The sequence below is a fragment of the Eptatretus burgeri genome, chromosome 6 (genome assembly GCF_056783735.1).
Source record: "Eptatretus burgeri isolate ZD-2024b chromosome 6, Ebu_testis_v1, whole genome shotgun sequence".
NCBI lineage: Eukaryota > Metazoa > Chordata > Myxini > Myxiniformes > Myxinidae > Eptatretus > Eptatretus burgeri.
The window spans coordinates 34277177-34296062 of record NC_140966.1 but is presented as its reverse complement, the minus strand read 5'-3'; the positions used below and the strand labels follow the sequence as shown (position 1 = coordinate 34296062).

General features: G+C 40.9%; 1 protein-coding gene across 3 annotated transcripts in view; it reads right to left on the bottom strand.

Annotated features, from left to right (window-relative positions):
* Positions 1-787: 787 nt before the first annotated feature.
* LOC147024526 (synaptotagmin-9-like) overlaps positions 788-18886 on the bottom strand; it is a 181247-nt gene continuing 163148 nt past the window's right edge. For 2 of the 3 annotated variants that reach the window (XM_085884533.1, XM_085884531.1), the window contains one exon: positions 788-3998. In XM_085884533.1, coding sequence (XP_085740659.1) covers positions 3978-3998 — 21 coding nt within the window. In that variant the 3' untranslated portion in view covers positions 788-3977. The remainder of the gene's footprint in view (positions 3999-18886) is intronic. The other variant, XM_085884532.1, reaches the window with a different exon arrangement.

Here is an 18886-nt window from a genome sequence, read left to right as displayed (position 1 = left end):
CTTAAGTTGATGGCATGGTCCTTGTGTTTCATGAATAGTTTGGTCTGCATATGGCCATCAGTTTCCGAGAAGATTTTTAAATACATTACCTGAATTTGAGGTGAAACCTCTCTTTTCAGCCTCTTATAGGGGGCAGATCTGGATGGGGAGCACAACCCCATGAGACCTTACTGTTCTGATGTATCATTCCAAATTTGGTGCATATCGGCCATGTAGTTTGTGAAGAAGATATGTTTTGGTGAATTTGAGGGATTAGGGTAAAGAGGCCATGGCCCCCTTTCCAGGGGAGATATGGCCATGGGGAGCACAACTTAAGGTTAGGGCATGGTCACGATGCCTTGTGGCGAGTTTGGTCTGGACCTATCTAGCAGTTTCTGAGAAGAAGATTTTTGAATAAAACACCAATATTTGGGGTGAACTCCCCCTTTCACCCTCTTTATAGGGGGCACATCCAGATGGAGAGCACAGCCCCGTGAGGCCTTGATTTCCTAATGCATCATTCCAAATTTGGTCAATGTTGGTGAGGAGAAGATGTTTTAGTCTAATGTTAACGGACAGATGACTGAACTCACTCACTGAGCTTATTTCGGAGAAATAACCTAAAAATTACACCCTTGCCCTCATTTCGTTTTCTGGTAGATAATACAAGAGGGACTGAAAGGTCATCAAACAAAGAACTGGTTAATCATAATCTTTCAACCTGCCTTGTGCTCCAACTCACCCAGGTCTCCCCTCAATCTTCACCGACATCCTTCAAATAGCACAACTCAGAGACACAAGAACACTGTGCATTCCACAGATAACATACAGTTTATTTCACATTTGCTGCATTGTTTCAATAAATCGCTGTAAAGGCCCTTTTAAAACCACACACAGTGGCCAAAACCGACAACTACATTGGCAAAAACGTTCGTTCATTGGACATACAGGCAAACAGTGGCTCGTTATAAAGATAGCTAAAGAAGAGTAAATCCATGACATTTTCAAAAAGAAAAATATTTACATGACTCCAACGTCCTTTCTCTACCATGCATTAACAAAACCAAAGTAAATGACAATCATATTTTAAAAAAAGCATAATTTAACAAATATTGAGACAATTGATAGCCAATTATAGTATATAATTTATCTCTTAGCCTTAGACACATCTTGAAGTGATTGTACCTTGCATTGCAAATCCTTTGATTTTTTTTTTTTTTCACACAAAATCCTTCTCAGTATCTGCTTCATGACCAACACAAGCATAACTGAAAGCGACACAAGTTCAAGTTCAACACGTACTCAAAATTTGCTTATTACCAGGAGAAAAACCATAATCATTTACGATGCAACTATCTGTTTTTGCCTCAAAGAATGTTTGCAGCAAGCATCGAAAACATTGCCGTTGTCTAAAGCAGCCTGTACCTGACAAACTGGAGGAAATAAAGGGTTTATACATACATATTTGGCATTTCCTTGAGCTTTTTGAACATGGACATGAATGAAACTCTATAAAGCCCCCACTTTCTAAAACACGCCCAACAGCAACACCCAGGGATAAAACATTTTTGAGACTGGCAGTTTTGTTGATGAGGAGCAAAATCTACACTTGCTTGTAGTATACTACATAAGACAGTTGTACAATGCTTGAGCTTGTGAAATCTTGGGAAGGAATGAATATCATTTTTTGGAAAGGAAAAAAAAATAAATGGAAGTAAGTAAATCTTTCCCTGGTGCTTTCATGGTCCCAATAAACACATTCATTCAGTGCTCTCAGGCATGCAAGAAACGGAAACGTACATGCAGGTGCATCAATCTTCAACGTGAGCTACAAACGCGCGTGTGCCAAGTCCTATATTCACGTGCAGGACTCTTGTTTTTGAAAAAATAAATCACAAATAAAGAAGATCTTTTGAGCCTTTGTGCATGTTCGGATGTGCAAATTCATGGAGGGCACTGGTGATTATCCATTGTCACTAGTGCAACCAGTGGAATCCGAACGGTCATTGAGGAATGTCAAGAGAAGCATTAAGTCGAGGTTGTTTTTTTTTTTTTTCTTTTTTCTTCAGATCAAAAGAAGGAGAATTGAGCTTATAACCTGGAACAATAACTTGTTCCACAATTGCTGTACAGTACATGGAATTATTCTTTATTTTTAATGTGCTTTCTATATAATTTGGTGATAAAAATTGGATTAAGAGATGGAATTTCAGAAGTGTGCTGCCATTGATGTAGCTATTGAAATTCTCTGTATGAGAGGAATTTTAAGATGTCAAACATGGATGAAGCATATGATATCAATGTGTGAGGAGAGTGTCAAAAGGGTTATTTTCTCCATTCGCTGTAGTTTCGAGCCAGTATCAAGCATTCTTGCCAGCAGTGCGGTGCTTGAGTTTCTTAATCTATCTTAATGCAAGAAAGGTAATGTTTTAGGCTTGGAGACTCTTTGAAAGGGGAACATTTTTGACTGATTGTAAGTGCATATATGCTGAATTTCAAATTTTGTAGGGGATGAGACAAAGGTTTCAAAAACAGACAAAACAAGTGGAGCTAAATTCAAAGTACACCACCCCCGTGCCAAATAAACAAACGATATCTCCTCCAGTGTGTGACATTGCCGGAGTGCCAAAGGCCAAAGGTGCCCCGGCGATGTTGCCGTGCAGCACATGGAGACGGAATTGGGAGAGAGCGGTGTACAATAATTGATTGATTGTGTAATTAAAATAAATAATTGAAAATCGTAAAATAATTCCTTAATCAATTGGTAAACAGCATCCCAAAAGCACCAATGTTTTATCTGAATCTGTAACTTTTTTGAAAAATTAAGTAATCAATGTAAAATTAAATAATGAATCCATTAAAATAAATCAAAAATACCCTTTATAGGCAAATCACTTGGTCACTGGCATGTCCAAATATCAGCTTCCCAGCTCAAAAAAATGCCTGAGATTTTGTGCAGATGAGAAAGAAAATAAATAAGTAATTAATCAATCAGTTGATTAATCAAAAAACAAAAAAACAACATGTTCACTACTGTCCAAATTTAAGCTTCTCAGCTCAAAGGATGACTGAGATGTCGCCCGGACAAACAACCAAACAAGAAAACATACAAACGGAGTGAAAACTGAGTACGCTCTTCGGCGCGCATCATCCCCAGGGCACCTTCGGCACCCGGCGATGTCGTCGAGCAGTGCCTGGAGATAGAATAGGGAGGGATGGTGTAGAATATCCAATAAAGAATGACAAGAAAGAGAAGAAGAATAAAAAAGTGGAGGTAAATCACCTGGCAATATTTGCATGAAAAGATATCAATCTACAAAATAATATATAATAACATGGTGGGATGCACTCTTATCAAGTGTAAACGAAAAATGATAGGTTGTTTTAAAGTGGTGGAAAAACAACACGCAAGCACAGACTGTTAAGCTTGAGGCCAAAAGATGAAACAAAAAATGGTGGAAGTTAGTCAAATGCATAAGAAAAATAAAAAATTATACCGACCACTTCAAATGACAATAAAGGCCTCTGTATTTTAAGGTATGCTAAGGTGTAGCACTCTCCATTGAAGAGATAAACCAGAAAGATTTTAGAATGCAAAGAATGATGTTCCAGCTGGATTCCTTACATATGACTCAATTTAAGGTTGCGCGCAGCAGGAGATTGAGTGAGCTGGTTTGCAAAGAATCTTAAATAGAGTACTGTACACTATTAAACACTTGAAGTACAACTCTGTACATTCTTTATATTGCTTTGCAGGGAGGAGGACCTGATGAATGGAACAAGGAGGACGAAGAAGTGTTAAAGAAAGGGTGATCTTCAGCTGAGTTTGGATGGCCAAATGGAACAGGTGGAGGATCAGATGGAGAAGTAGTTATATGCCTTTTGCAGTTAAGTGTTCCGCAAGGGCACACGGGGCTTGTTCACAGGTAGTATGCAGTCATGTTCTGGAATGGGTCCAGTTCATTGAATCGGTCCAATAATGCAGTGATGCAAACAGTTCAGTAGCCTGCCAAGTAATTCTGGAATTAAGACAAAAAAAATACTAATCAGATAATTGTTATTGAATTGCTGAAATTAAAGTTACACATCAATGATTTTGAATAACCAAGGAACATCTGAAAGAATATAAATTATATATATATATATATATATATATATATATATATATATATATATATATATATATATATATATATATATATATATATATATATATATATATATATATATATATATATATATATATATATATATATATATATATATATATATACATATATATATATATATATATATATATATATATATATATATATATATATATATATATATATATATATATATATATATACATATATATATATATATACATATATATATATATATATATATATATATATATATATATATATACATATATATATATATATATATATACATATATATGCATATATATACATATATATATATGCATATATATACATATATATATATGCATATATATATATATATATATATATATATATATACATATATATATATGCATATATATATACATATATATATATATATATATACATATATATATATATATATATATACATATATATACATATATATATATATATATATATATATATATATATATATATATATATATATATATACATATATATATATATATATATATATATATATATATATATATATATATATACATACATACACGAGCAAATACAACCTGATGTGTTTCGCTGACGATGGTGTGAAGGGGAGGGGTGCAGAAAGAGAAAGGGAGGGAGAGAGAGGGGGAGGGGAGCCAAAGAGGATGGAGGGCAGGGAGGGGAAGCGAGGAGTGGGTGAAGAATGGGAAGCCAGGAAGGGCAGAAGTGAGGAAAGGGGGTGGAGGTGGGGAGAGCAACAACACAGGAAACATTGAGAGAGAGAGAGAGAGAGAGAGAGAGAGAGAGAGAGAGAGAGAGAGAGAGAGAGAGAGAGAGAGAGAGAGAGAGAGAGAGAGAGAGAGAGAGAGAGAGAGAGAGAGAGAGAGATATATATATATATATATATATATATATATATATATATATATATATATATATATATATATATATATGGGAGGAGAGTGCTGCATTTTATTTGGAGGGGGGAGTGAGGAGGGGACAGACAGAGAGAGTGAAGGGGGAGGAGGAAAAAAAATAAGAGATAGGTGAGGGGTGAAGGTGGCGATAGAGTGATATGTTATGCTTAATGACCGAACACATATAAAAAAATTAAAATCTCAAGTCAGAATAGCTGTACACATAATGACACAACAGAGTTTGTAATGCTAACCACAGGCACATCTGCAAAAACTTTGATATCCCAGTTTCAGAAAATTTGTGGGAACATTAACCAAAAGCATGGACTGAAAACATGGAAGTACCGCTCACGTACGACCTAATGATACCATCGAGCGTGAATATCGAAAACAAAGCATTGCGACCAGATATCATACTTTGGTACAAAAAAGAGAGATGGCAGCATTGTTCAGTGAGGTGTTAATACCAGTGATTTTGGACTAAACGATGGAGAAATCAAGAAAATTTCCAAATACCAAAACCTCAAGAATAAAGTGAAAAGATCCTGGAAGCTGAAGAATGCCAATGTTGTACCAGTGATAGTTAGAGCTATGGGAACGATGACAAAGCACCTCAGTGATATTTAAAACCATCCCTGGGAAAATTACTACAAACAAACTACAGTTGGAAGCTGTCCAGGGCTCAGCGATGATCCTGAAGAGATCCCTTGGCACAAAACTTTGAGAACAGAAAACTTCACAGCTTGGTCCATGAATCGTGACCCCTTACCAAAATAAAGGTGGATGCTTTGAGCGCACCCTGGGAGGATTCCATTCCACATTCTGGAACTCGCATTTGAAGACACCAATCGATGACACATACGCACACACGGTCTCGGTTTCACCTCCTGACACTCACCCACATGTGTAGATAGCAGGTAACAGTAACTTGCACGTACACATGCATAAGTATGGACAGACAGACAGACAGACAGACAGACACAGACACACACGGTAGATCTCGGTTTTACCTCCTGAAACTCACCCACATGTGGAGATAGCAGTCAACAGTAACTTGCACGTACACATGCATGCGCGCACAGACACAGACACACACACAGACACACACAAACACACACACACACACACACACACACACACACACACACACACACACACACACACACACACACCCACCTGTGCCAAGTGCTGTCATGGTAATAGTTTATGTATACACACACGTGCAAATGTACACGCACATTAAGTAAATAAAAACGACAAACACAAGGATTAACCTTGAAACGGCGTTCTTTGAAAGAGGATTTAAAGTGGGTAATTGGCGAAATTCAATTTTTAAAATGTACCAAGCCAAAGAACACAAAATGTCAATCTATACTCAATGCATACTCAGCTAAAACAACTAGAGGGGGAGCACTCGGAAAGAGTGCAAAACCTCCGCCGCCAATACTGCTGGGTCACTCAAGTGAACCTTATATATTATTCATTAAATATGATGTCAACAGTGCTGACAGAGTTATAGTTCTTTTCTCCAACATTTTTTTTTTGGGGGGGGGGGGGATTGGAAATCACTTAAAACATGTAGAAATGCAAAAAAAAAAAAAATTCAAATATTTTTTCAAATTGGCCACCATAGCGGCCATATTGGATTTTGGACCAAGTCCAAAATTTAATGGCATGATCCTTGGACCATACCTACCCCCCCCCCAAGTTTCGTCGAAATCCGTCGAGGAATTTTTCCATAATACTGTTCACAAACAAACAAACAAACAAACAGAAAGGGGTGAAAACAGTAACCTCCATCCATCTTCGAAGATGGCGGAGGTTAAACATGGCAAACACCTGGTCAGATGGACCTGATTGTTTTTTAATTTGCATCGATGTCGAAGTGAGAGGTGAATTACAAATGGAAATCGCACAACGTGATGCTTGCACTGTTTCAGTGGATAAGACACCTCCCGAGTTACCGCATAGCGCCGCGGGACCCAACAAAGATGGAAACGTAGTCTAATTGATGTGAGATTGAAAGCACGTGTACTTTTCCCCGAAATGAACAACCAAGCAGCTTGGAGAGCACTCGTTAAGTGGCTTAAGCATTCAAGCAAGCACTCCAACAAAACGGTCCACATGAAACGGCTCCCTTGGCACGCAATTGGCAATCACCGAACTGTCATATTAAACATGCACCTCCCGGGGACACCTGAAATGTCACATATGTCCAAATTGGACAAATGAACACTTCTCGGAGTTGGAACTGCTTATAAGTTCGACTCTAGAGCTTCAATTTTGTCATTATTTTTTAGTTGAAGAGATATTTGTGACGAACGTACATGTGAAAATTAAATAAAACAACGAATGCTGACGTCTCCGGGGCATTTGTGAACATTGCAGTGTCCCCAGAAATTTGTGGCTATGATGAACAGCTTGTTCCAAGTTGCGGCCTGTTCCAAGTCGAGGCATGGTTGAGCAGGCCAACAAACATGGCGGCTTCAGAACCCAGTGAGGTTACCCAGGAAACGCCTGAATACCCCAGACGGCGAGGTGGCCGAGGATCACCTGATGAAGGTTATAATTAAATAAGGTCGTTAATTATCTTCAAAAGGCGTGTTTTAATTAACCAAAACACCCAATTTTCACTCGTGGACTGCCTTGGAGTTTTCTTAGAATGCATGCAAAGTTTCAGGCTGCTAAGTTTTATAGTTTTGGAGTGATGGAGGACACGCACGCACGCACACATATGGGCGTCGATTGGTGGGAGACATTCCCGCCGCCCCCCCCCACTTTTTATCAAGGGGGGGGGACAACGTATCGATTGTCCCCCCCCCCCACTTATTTCATTGAACATAAGTTACGTAACACAAAATGAGCTGCTCTCGTACAACCAGGCCAAGATGCTCCTCAAATACAAGAATAAATTTTGAAATCTCTCTATAATTCCAGCAATCTCTGTGTGCATGTTTGGCTGCGACCGCTGTTTCTCGACAACCACTGGTCCAATCTACTTGAAACTTGCCAGGTATATTGCTGGGGACCCGAGGATGTGTCTTTTCAAGGTTTGAAATTAATCGGACAAGTGGTTCCCACGTTATGCTCTCCGTACTCGCAAGCCGTTGGCATCTGCTTTGGCTTTGGGAGTTGGACCAAACCATTTCACGTAAATAGAGGGGGGGGGGTTGCCCAATACAGAGCCTCTCTGGGTCTTTACTTTTTGCCAAAAACAACAAAAGAAAAAGAATCGTTAGTTTTATTGCTCTATTGTAGTTCTATTAAAGATGATAGGTTAACAATTCAACATTGAGAATCCATGCTTCCCAAGCCATGGTCTCCCACCGGACAAGCGTCCATAGCGACGTCGCTTTTTGATCCTTCGATGTCGGCTCTTCCTATCATTGCGAAGCAGAATTCGCCAAGCGTTGGATTGTTCACCCACTAACAGCGAACGTGACCTGGACATTTTGAGGTATGTTGGGACGTTTTCGGACTTTGTATCGTCATTTTATGAGTGTTTAAAGAAATCGCAGCTTCATGGCCCAGAGCACCATGCCTCGGATAGTGTTAGGCCGCAATGGCTCGGGGCCCCTTTAGCGACCAAAATAGTTTATTTCACCTTTCTAACTTATATCGCCGGATGCCTGATATTATTACCTGCACGATGATGTGTGTGTGTTTAATTTCTGTGACTTTGCACCGTCGAGTTATAAGCCAATAAAAGATTTCGCGGCCTGGTATGCTGATTGAGATGGTGGAGCTTGTGCAGGATGATGCGGTTTCACTCTACCGGCTCGCACGAATGAACGGAAAGATATTTTGTAATTCTGTTTTCATATTTCGCAGTCGATAACAGTGGCCTAAATCCCAACGTTGAAAACCGGGTGAAAATCCAAGGAAAGTGGGTATTTTGGCGACTAAATTAGCTTTGAATACTGGGGAAACATAAAATAAAATGCGCTGATTCACTCGCTTTTGCGACGGTTAATGTAAAAAAAAAATTCATCGGTACTTGGACTTAGGGGAGGTCCTACACATATATGGAGTGTTATAGACCTACAAAACGAGAGGTATCATTCGGTCGTTGGACTTATGAGGATTAAATTATAGATTTTAAACGGTATCTGTTGAAAAATATGCAAAATTCACCTAAGCGGTTCGGACAAACGAACGGAAAATTATTTTTGAATTTTGTTCTCGGATTATACAGTATCTATAGGGTAGTAATGATATTACCTCAAAAATCCGATTTAAAAAGGCTTAGGGTTAGTTGCTTAGCCGCGGCTTGCAATTTTTACACGGAAAAATAACATTCCGGAAGGAATTTCTCTTCCGCCATCATCCGAATAATTTTCCGTTTACACGAGGACAAAGACGAAGGATAGACCGACAGAATAAGGATAAAGGATAGACCGAATAAAAATGCCCTGTTACGCAAAAATATCCCTTATAATTCACATGCCAAAATTTATTCAACTGAAATGTAATTCCCTTCTCGTTTCATAGAGGATATGGATATCAGAAAGTTTTTTCGCGACAGCATCAAGTAGCACATCCCCGACCACTCTCCTGGAGCAATCAAGTTCCCAGAAAGAGGTGGACGATTCAAAGGTAGAAGATAGCAGAAAAGGATGCATGTGCGAGTACTCGGCCTAATTTCCCAGATCAGCCTTTTCAACCTCATGATGTCAGTTGTATCCCAGTCCAAATACTGCCAAACCGAAAGTTGAAGTTTCAACAACAGTGGTTCAAAGATTTTCTGTGGCTTCATTTTGATCAGAGCATCGGCAGTGTACTCTGTCGCACCTGTATGGACGCTTCTCGTGAAAAACTTACCGAACTTGCCCACTGTGCAGAAGACGCATTTGTCTCAAAGGGCTTTCGGAACTGGAAAAAGGCTACAGAAAAATTCAGACAACTCGAACGATCAAACACATATAGGCTTGCCTCTGAAAATCTGAAATATTGCAGAAGTCAACCTGGTGTCCATGTGCAGCTGAGCAGCAAACTGCGAGAAGAGCAAAGATATGCACGGTCAGCACTTCTGAAGATTATCACCTCACTGCAATATTTAGCCTGACAAGGCTTTGCAATTCGTGGGAAGGATACCTCTGAAGGGAATTTCAAAATGCTCTTACAGTTGCGGGCTGAGGATGATGTAAACCTCAAGACGTGGCTGTCAAGGAAGACGACGTTCACAAGAGGAGAAATTCAGAACGAAATTCTACAGTTGATGAGTCATGCCATCCTCAGAAATATCTGCAGTAACGGGAATGAAATGTCCACTCAGTTCGGACTCGTAACTGATGGAACGCAAGATATTCAGGGTCCTGAGCAGGAGTCGGTGTGTGTGCGCTATGTGACGGATTCCTTTGATGTTCAAGACTATCTCATCGGCCTCTACCAAGTATCGTCAACAACAGGAGTATCACTTTGTAAGATGCTTCAGGATGTCCTAATTCGGTGTCAACTTCCTATTGAACACCTTAGAGCGCAGACTTACGATGGGGCAAGCAACATGTCCGGAAAGTACAAGGGCTGTCAAGCACAGCGAAAAGAAACTCCAACCGCTGGCCAATTATGTTCGCTGTGGAGCTCATGTCACCCAACTCATCACATCCAAAGCCCTACAAACTGCACCGTTCATAAGAGACGCCCTTGATTATGTCCAGGTACTCAGCAACATCTACAACAACTCTGGAAAATTCAAGCATCTGTACTTGAATATCCACGCTGACGATGCTGACACTCCTTGCCCGACACGCCTGAGACTAATTTGCCCGACACGTTGGTTAACTCGTTCTCTTGCCATGAAATCGATATTGGATAACTATGAAGCGGTACTGGATGCCCTTCACCAAGCAAGTGATCACTTTGGTACGAACACGGCATCGCGAGCCAACGGTATTCCAAGCTGTCTTTCATCAGGAAAGTGTGTTCTCGGTCTGTTTGCATCAATGCCCGTTCTCCAATCCCTTGAATACCTCCAATAAGGCACTTCAGGGTTCATAAGTTACTGTCTCTGGTATGCTTACTGCTGCAAGGGTAACTGCACCGAATCTCCAATCTCTCCGTACCGACCAGACGTTTAAGGAGGTTTTCGAAGCAGCACAACAGAAGCTCCAGCAGTGCCAACTAGATCCAGTGACCCTCCCTCATAAGCGCAAGCTTCCGAAGAGACTTGATGGAGGCATGCAAGAATACACTGCCAATTCTGCAGAGGAGGTATACAGGGTTGAAGTGCAAGAGCAGCAGAGCAGGTTTTTAGGAAACGTGAGCTGATGCTGTCCGGTCCAGTAGCAGAGTCAGAGTCGAGGTTTGAAAAAACCTTTTCTTACCTTCTCAGGTGCAAAAGACAAATAGTCCTGGAGCAGTTGGATATGACAGGGAAGGATAGATACAAAGAATGAGGGGTTGAAGACAATATTTGGCAGCAAACACAGAACTGAGGCATTCAGCCTTCTCACAATCGGAGTATGCTGTGGGTCATTTGAAGGGGGGAAGGGATGGAAGGGAAGTGTACTCCAAAGTTCGACTTAACAAGGCACAATCAGGTTTTAGAGGAGGGAGACATGTTTGAAAGTTCAATCTTGAAGCTGGGCCAGATGTTTTCTGGCTTTTCTGAGAGTGGACACACACTTGTTGTCGACTTTTTGGAAAGTACTGAAATAGCTTTTGGTCGGATGAAGACAAGGCAAGTTGTTTCAGAACAACTGCCTCACCATAGGATTCAGTGCAGAATGGGTGGGAAGAAGGGTAGGATAATTGAAGAAGAGTTGCGATGAATCTCTGTATGAGAGAGAGCAGGTTTCTGTGAAGAATCCCCATGCTGAGTTAACATCAAGGGCAGTAAATATGGGAGACCAGTCCTGAAGAGAAAGGGCTGCTTGCAGTCCCTGCCACTCTGCTTGAGTGAAATGCCAGTCTCACTCTTGTTGAGGCAGCCCTCTGAGAATAGCCAGAGATGTTGACTCTCACAAGCATATGATCAGGTGAACCAATTGGAGCAGAGGAAGTGGAGGAGACATTTGTGGGAAAGTTAGTCATCACCAAGTTCAGAATGGAGGATTTGCCATTTGGAGAAATCCAGGTTGGAAACTTCACAGATCGAGTCAGTCCAGTGGAGTCACAAAAGTCCTTTGCTGAACTGACGTGCCTGGTGATAGAGGTACCAACACCCAGCCAAGTTTCATGGTGACAAATGAAATCGCCACATATGACGAAGAGAGGTTAATTGAAACAAAAGAGAATCATTTGATTGGTTGGTCGATATTAAAATTAAACGTTTCATCCAACACCAAAAGTGATAGTCCAAAGCCGAAAAGTAATATCAAGTGAAAGCTCATGTTCAATGAGATGAAAAGATAAAGAATTGTCAACATTCTGATCAAGGTTTGGCCTGTTTGGCATCATACTATATCAACACACGTTGATTTGTGCACTTTGTACTGACGTCCTTGCACTGGTGGAGCAAGGAGGTTGGGGGGGCGGCGAAAACGGGGTGGCCGCCCCGAGCGGCACTTTTGGGGGGGCGGTGAATTTGTTTTGTTGCATCTATCATCTATCACCATCGACACTTCTGAAGACAATTTTCCCGTGTCGTGTGAAAGGACAAGCGCAGGGAGGGGTTGAACTGTGCAAATGGCCCCGCCCTCCTTTGCTGACCAATGGTTGTGGCCAAAGATGTCTCAAAGAGAGGGAGCGGGCAAAAAGGAGCGCGGCATGCTGGGAAACTAAACTCGAAGACGCTAACTTTACCGCTCAGCTGTTGAATTAATACCAGGTGGGGTTAACTCGACCTGTCATCCTTCTGAAGTCGGCAAAATGAGTGCCAGCTTGCTGGTATCCTGTGTCGGAGTGGCGACCCGTCCAGGATTGTGCCCAATAGCCAAGGAGTCTGCTTAGGCAGCACCAATGCTCTGCACAGCGTATGGTCCCAATCTCCTCCTCCTCCTCCTTCCTTCCATCCGTCCACCAAAAATGAAGAAGAACCTTTCTGAACCACCATGTTTCATTCGATAATAGTTTGTTGTTGTTTAGTTATTTTGTGTTATTCTTTATTTGCATCAGGACAGTAAGGTCACCAAGCCTGTTGGGGAAGTCACCGTCAGTCCCCCACGGGGCCACTTTTGAAGGGTGCGATTTTATTTATTTTTTCCATGCATGTTTGACAAAATAACAAATGATTAAAGAGTCTGGTGCAAAAAAGGAAGCGGGAAGGGACGATCAACTGGTGTTTTATGTATGTGTATATATTTATATATATATATATATATATATATATATATATATATATATATATATATATATATATATATATATATATATTTGGCCTATATCTTACACACACCCTTCTCGTTTGGGAACTTGGACTCAAGATTATTTTGGAAAGTGTTACAAATAAATCAACTTTATTACTGAGTTACTGTCCGGTGAATAATAATAATAATAATATTATCATATAATGTCACTTGCACCTCCCTCCCCTGATTATGCCAATGCCCCTCCACTCTACACATGGAAAAAGTTAAGTATTGTGCAAGTTTGCGTATATATATATATATATATATATATATATATATATATATATATATATATATATATATATATATATATATATATATATATATATATATATTCCTTTTCATTGATTGTTGTTTCACTTCTCTCCTTTGTTTAAGCCATATAAATCAAAATGAAGGAATTCTCACTGCCTTCTGTGAAGCATTTGAAATTGTTTTGATGGGAGATCAGAATGAATAGGAAAAAAAAATCACACATCCATTTTTAATCCCATACATTGTTTGTACGTGAAAGTAACACATGAAGCAGCAGTGAAGATTTACTTGAGCAAAAATTAACTTCAACTGGATTTTGGAGTGTTTGTCGCAACAGCATTTACCGAAAACAATATTCAGTGAGAACGACAAAAAAAAAAAATGATGAATAATGCACTGTGGAATTAAAGCCAAACGGTTTGGCTATATTTTGGCCAAACAAATAAGAATTAAGTTTTTCTCAAACTATAAAACTCTATATGTAATATGGAGGATAAGACCAGCAGGATGTCTTAGAGGTATACACACTTGCCTCAAAGGCCTAAGCTATCTCGACTGAGTTTGAATCTCGGCCCAGCCATAAACTGTCATCCCGGTGTTTCACAGACAGGATGATTCATCAATCTGTGTGTCGTTCCTTGGATGGACGTTAAATGGGGAGTCCCATCTGCCAGCATCAGTTGGTGGGCGTTAAAGATCCAACACCATGGCCAAATTCAAGATTTCTGGCCCAACTACCCCTGGGAAAGCAATGGCAAATCACCCAGTAAAACACTTGCCAATAAACTGCTTCAGCAGCACCAATGCTCTTGCAACAGAGTACATAAGAATCAGAATGGAGGATACGATGAATGTCATATTAGTCATATGGAAACACGATCTTGCATACACTCTTCTGGAAAATGAAGTACTCCTTTACATGTTCAACGTGCACATGCGTCAATGAATGTAACAAGGAAAGAGAGATGGGAGACAAGCAATTTATACCCATAATTGTTAGCATCCTCTACATCTCAACACTTGTGTCCACCACAACAACAGAGTAGCATGCACATTATTCATGATAAGGACTACAATGACCACACAGAAAAGAAGACAAGCAATGCAACAATCTCTTTACAGATAGTTCTGGATTTTTTATCTGAGTGGAGTCTCGTCAAGATTAACACTATTATATATATATATATATATATATATATATATATATATATATATATATATATATATATATATATATATATATATATATATATATATATATAGGATCATTTAATATTCCCTTTCACATAGCTACAAAGGCTTAGGCCTGTCATGGTCACCTGTCCAACTCGCAATCCCATGAGATTTGCGGAAACACCGTGACATTGCAAGTCAAGTGACTAAGAGACCTAAAGCTAAGAGATAGCCAAACCAAATTTGCACATGGAGGGATGTACTGCACTGTTCAAGGTGGTTACAAAGTTCCATTACCCTCTCCACCCCCAATCCCAATCATCTTCTCTGGTACGTTTCATATATGTTTAGTATATGCTCATGTTAATGTTAATATTGTGATTTTTATGACAATAAAATTCTTGTGTATTCATAGTTTATATTTATACCTCTTGTATGTTCATTTATCAGGTTCTGTTGAGGGGTTACTGGAACTTTGTAAACACCCTGGAGATTATTAGTGAAGAGGCATTGTAAAAGTCTCACCTTAGAAGTGGAATTGGATGCTCGAGAATGTGCAATTGATGTTTCTGGGTTAAGTTTTCCCCTGATCGATAAATATGGTTTCGTTCAGGAAGAAGAAGAATGTATACCACAAATTTTGACCGCTTCTGGAAGAGGTTTATTTGTATTTTAATGTCTGGCGATTGTTTTTTATTTATTTATGTGAATGTGTACTTGAATATAACTGACATTAATCAAGAAGGCTTCGGCACTATAGAACAATTTTGTTTTAATCCCCCTAAAAAATCGACCTTTTTTTTTCAAATATTTCAAAAAAAATATTCTAAAACACTCCCTGGCACTCACTGACAAACCCAAGGAAGTTTGATTCAGATCCGTTCAGCCATCTCTGAGAAAAATGGTGACACGTACACAGACATACAGACACACAGACAAACGGCTCACTTTTCGGATAGATATAAAGCTGAGTTTGTGTCTGTGGTTCACAAGCGCAGACCATGCCTTTTCCGGCATGGTCAAGCCAACCAGATGTCGCTGCCATCTTTTTCACTCTGCATAGCTCTTATTGTTCAGAGGGCTCTGGTGGTGAACATTTGAACACTGAACAACATGTCTTTTATCGATAATAATAAATGTCAATGTGTGTCCGTCCAGGCATCTCTTCTATAACTCCAAAACCATGAAACCTAGTGGCCCCAAACTTTGCATACATACTAAGGAAACTTCAAGGTGGTGCAAGAATGAAAATTGGGTGCAGACCACAATGATTTCTTTACAACAAATAATTTTTTCTCACTTTCCTCAATCATATTATCGAATGGCTGATCAACACACACACGCACACACACACACACACACACACACACACACACACACACACACACACACACACACACACACACACACACACACACACACACACACACACACACACACACACACACACACACACACACACACACACACACACACACACACACACACACACACACACACACACACACACACACACACACACACACACACACACACACACATATATACACACACACACACACACACACACACACACACACACACACACACACACACACACACACACACACACACACACACACACACACACACACACACACACACACACACACACACACACACACACACACACACACACACACACACACACACACACACACACACACACACACACACACACACACACACACACACACACATACACACACACACACACACACGCCATTTTCCCTGCTAAAGCAGGGGTTAGCCTTGCAGGCCCCATGACAATCTTCTCCACTTTACCCTGTTTTCTGCATCTCCCCTTCTTAATCCCCTTGCCCACATTTCCTCTTCCACCACATTTAGCCACGTTTTTCTCGGTCTTCCCCGTCCTCTACTTCCGACTACACTCATTTCCAACACTCCTCTCACCAAGTCACTTTCATCCTTCCTCAACACATGACCCAACCATCTCAACCTGTTTCTCTTCACAACCTCCATCACAGACTCTATTCCCATCATCTTCCGCAAGTCATCATTTGTCTTCCTCTCTCTCAACGATACTCCACACATCCACTGAACCATTCACATTTCCACCCTTTCCGGCCCTTGTTGCTGCTCCATGTTCAGTACCCATGTCTCACTCCCATAAATCATCGTACTCCTCCCACATGTAGAATATACCTTTCCCTTCAGCTTCAACGACACTCCCCTCTTTGTCAGCACGCCACTCAGTTCTCGAAACTTCTTCCATGCACATCTCACTCTGGCAACCGTCGAAGAGTCTGATGCACCTTCTCCATTCAGAATGTCTCTGAGATAGCAAAATGTTTTCACACCTTCCAGCTTCACACCATCTCCAAGATCCAACTCAACAATTCCTTCACCTGCTGCTCCCTCGATGCACACCTTACACTTGAATGTAGCTGCCACACTGGTTAATGACCCTCTCACCCCACTACGTTTTCGATGAACCCATTCAGCACACATTGTACACTGAATGGAGTTCACTCCGACACCCTTCCTGCACACAGCACACGGCCACTTCCCAGTCCTTTCCACCTCACCACATGCTTTACCACTTGCCATCACCTTCGTCTTTCCGATATTCACCTTCAAACCTTTTGCCTCCATACATTCCTTCCACTTGTTCATCTTTTCCTTCAGTCCATCCATACTCTCTGCAATCAACACCAGATCATCTGCATACAGCAGCTCCCACGGTAAACCCTCCTTTACCCTCTGAGCCAGCACCTCCATCACAACTACAAATAGAAGTGGACTTAGTACCGACCCCTGGTGCACTCCTACCCTCACCTCAAACTCACCACTGTTCCCATCCTTCGTCCTTACAGCTGTGCGCGCTCTCTCGTACATGGCCATCACTACTCTGATCAACCATTCCTCCACTCCTAACTTCCTCAATGCCCATGTCATAACTTCACGTGGAACCCCATCAAATGCTTTCTCCAGATCAACAAACCCAAAAAACAACTTCTTCCTCTTCTCCATGTACTTCTCCTGCAACTGCCTTACAATAAAAATTGCATCTGTCGTTCCTCTTCCTGGCATAAATCCAAACTGCATTTCGTCAATCTTTACCTTCTTCCTTATCCTCTTCTCCAACACCCTTTCCAATACCTTCATTCCATGCTCCAATAACTGTATTGCTCTATAGGAGCCACAGTCCAGAGGGTCACCTTTCCCCTTGTACAGAGGGACGAGGTTACTCAGTTCCCAATCCACTGGAATGCGGCCTTCTTAAACCACCAGATTACAGATCTCTGTCATTCTCTTCACACCCCAACTTCCCGCTGCCTTCAACATATCTCCCACAACTCCCGTCGGCCCTCCTGCTTTTCTACTCTTCATTGCTCTTATAGCTTCCTCAACTTCCTTCTCAGTTATCTTCTCTGCTGGTCCTAAAACCGGTTACTCTCGATGTTGCTATCCCATTCATTTTCTACACTCAACAGCCTTTCCATATATCTCTTCCATCTTCCTTTAATTCCATCTGAATCCACAACGATTTGTCCCACTTCATCCTTCAAGCAACTCACCCTCGTCACATCAAATCTCTCTCTCGCTATCTGCTTTGCAATCCTGAATACCGCTCTCTTACCCTCCTCCGAATCCAAGCGTTCTCCGAACATTTTCCTATGGGCCTCCTGCGCCTTTGCAACCTCTTTCTTTGCAGCCTTCTTGGCTTCCTTATAACCTTCATGTGCAGCCTCTTCTTCCACCGTATCCTTTGCCTTTTGCCATTCCTTGAACTTCTTCCTCTTCTCTTCAATCGTCTTTCCAACTTCATCATCCCACCACCATGTTTCCGAGTGCCTCGGTGGTCCTTTTGTCCATCCACATACCTCACCAACGGCTCCCAATAGACTATCTTTCATTGACATCCAACCACTTTCAAGCTCAACCACATCATCTTCAACCATACTCAGCCTCTCTCTTAATGCTTCCTTCACTGTCGCCTCTTTCAACCTCCACACCTTCATCCTCGGTTGGTACTTCACCCGCCGAATTCTCCGTGCACCTTTCACCCTTATATCGCAGACAACCAGGTGGTGCTGCGAAACGGTCT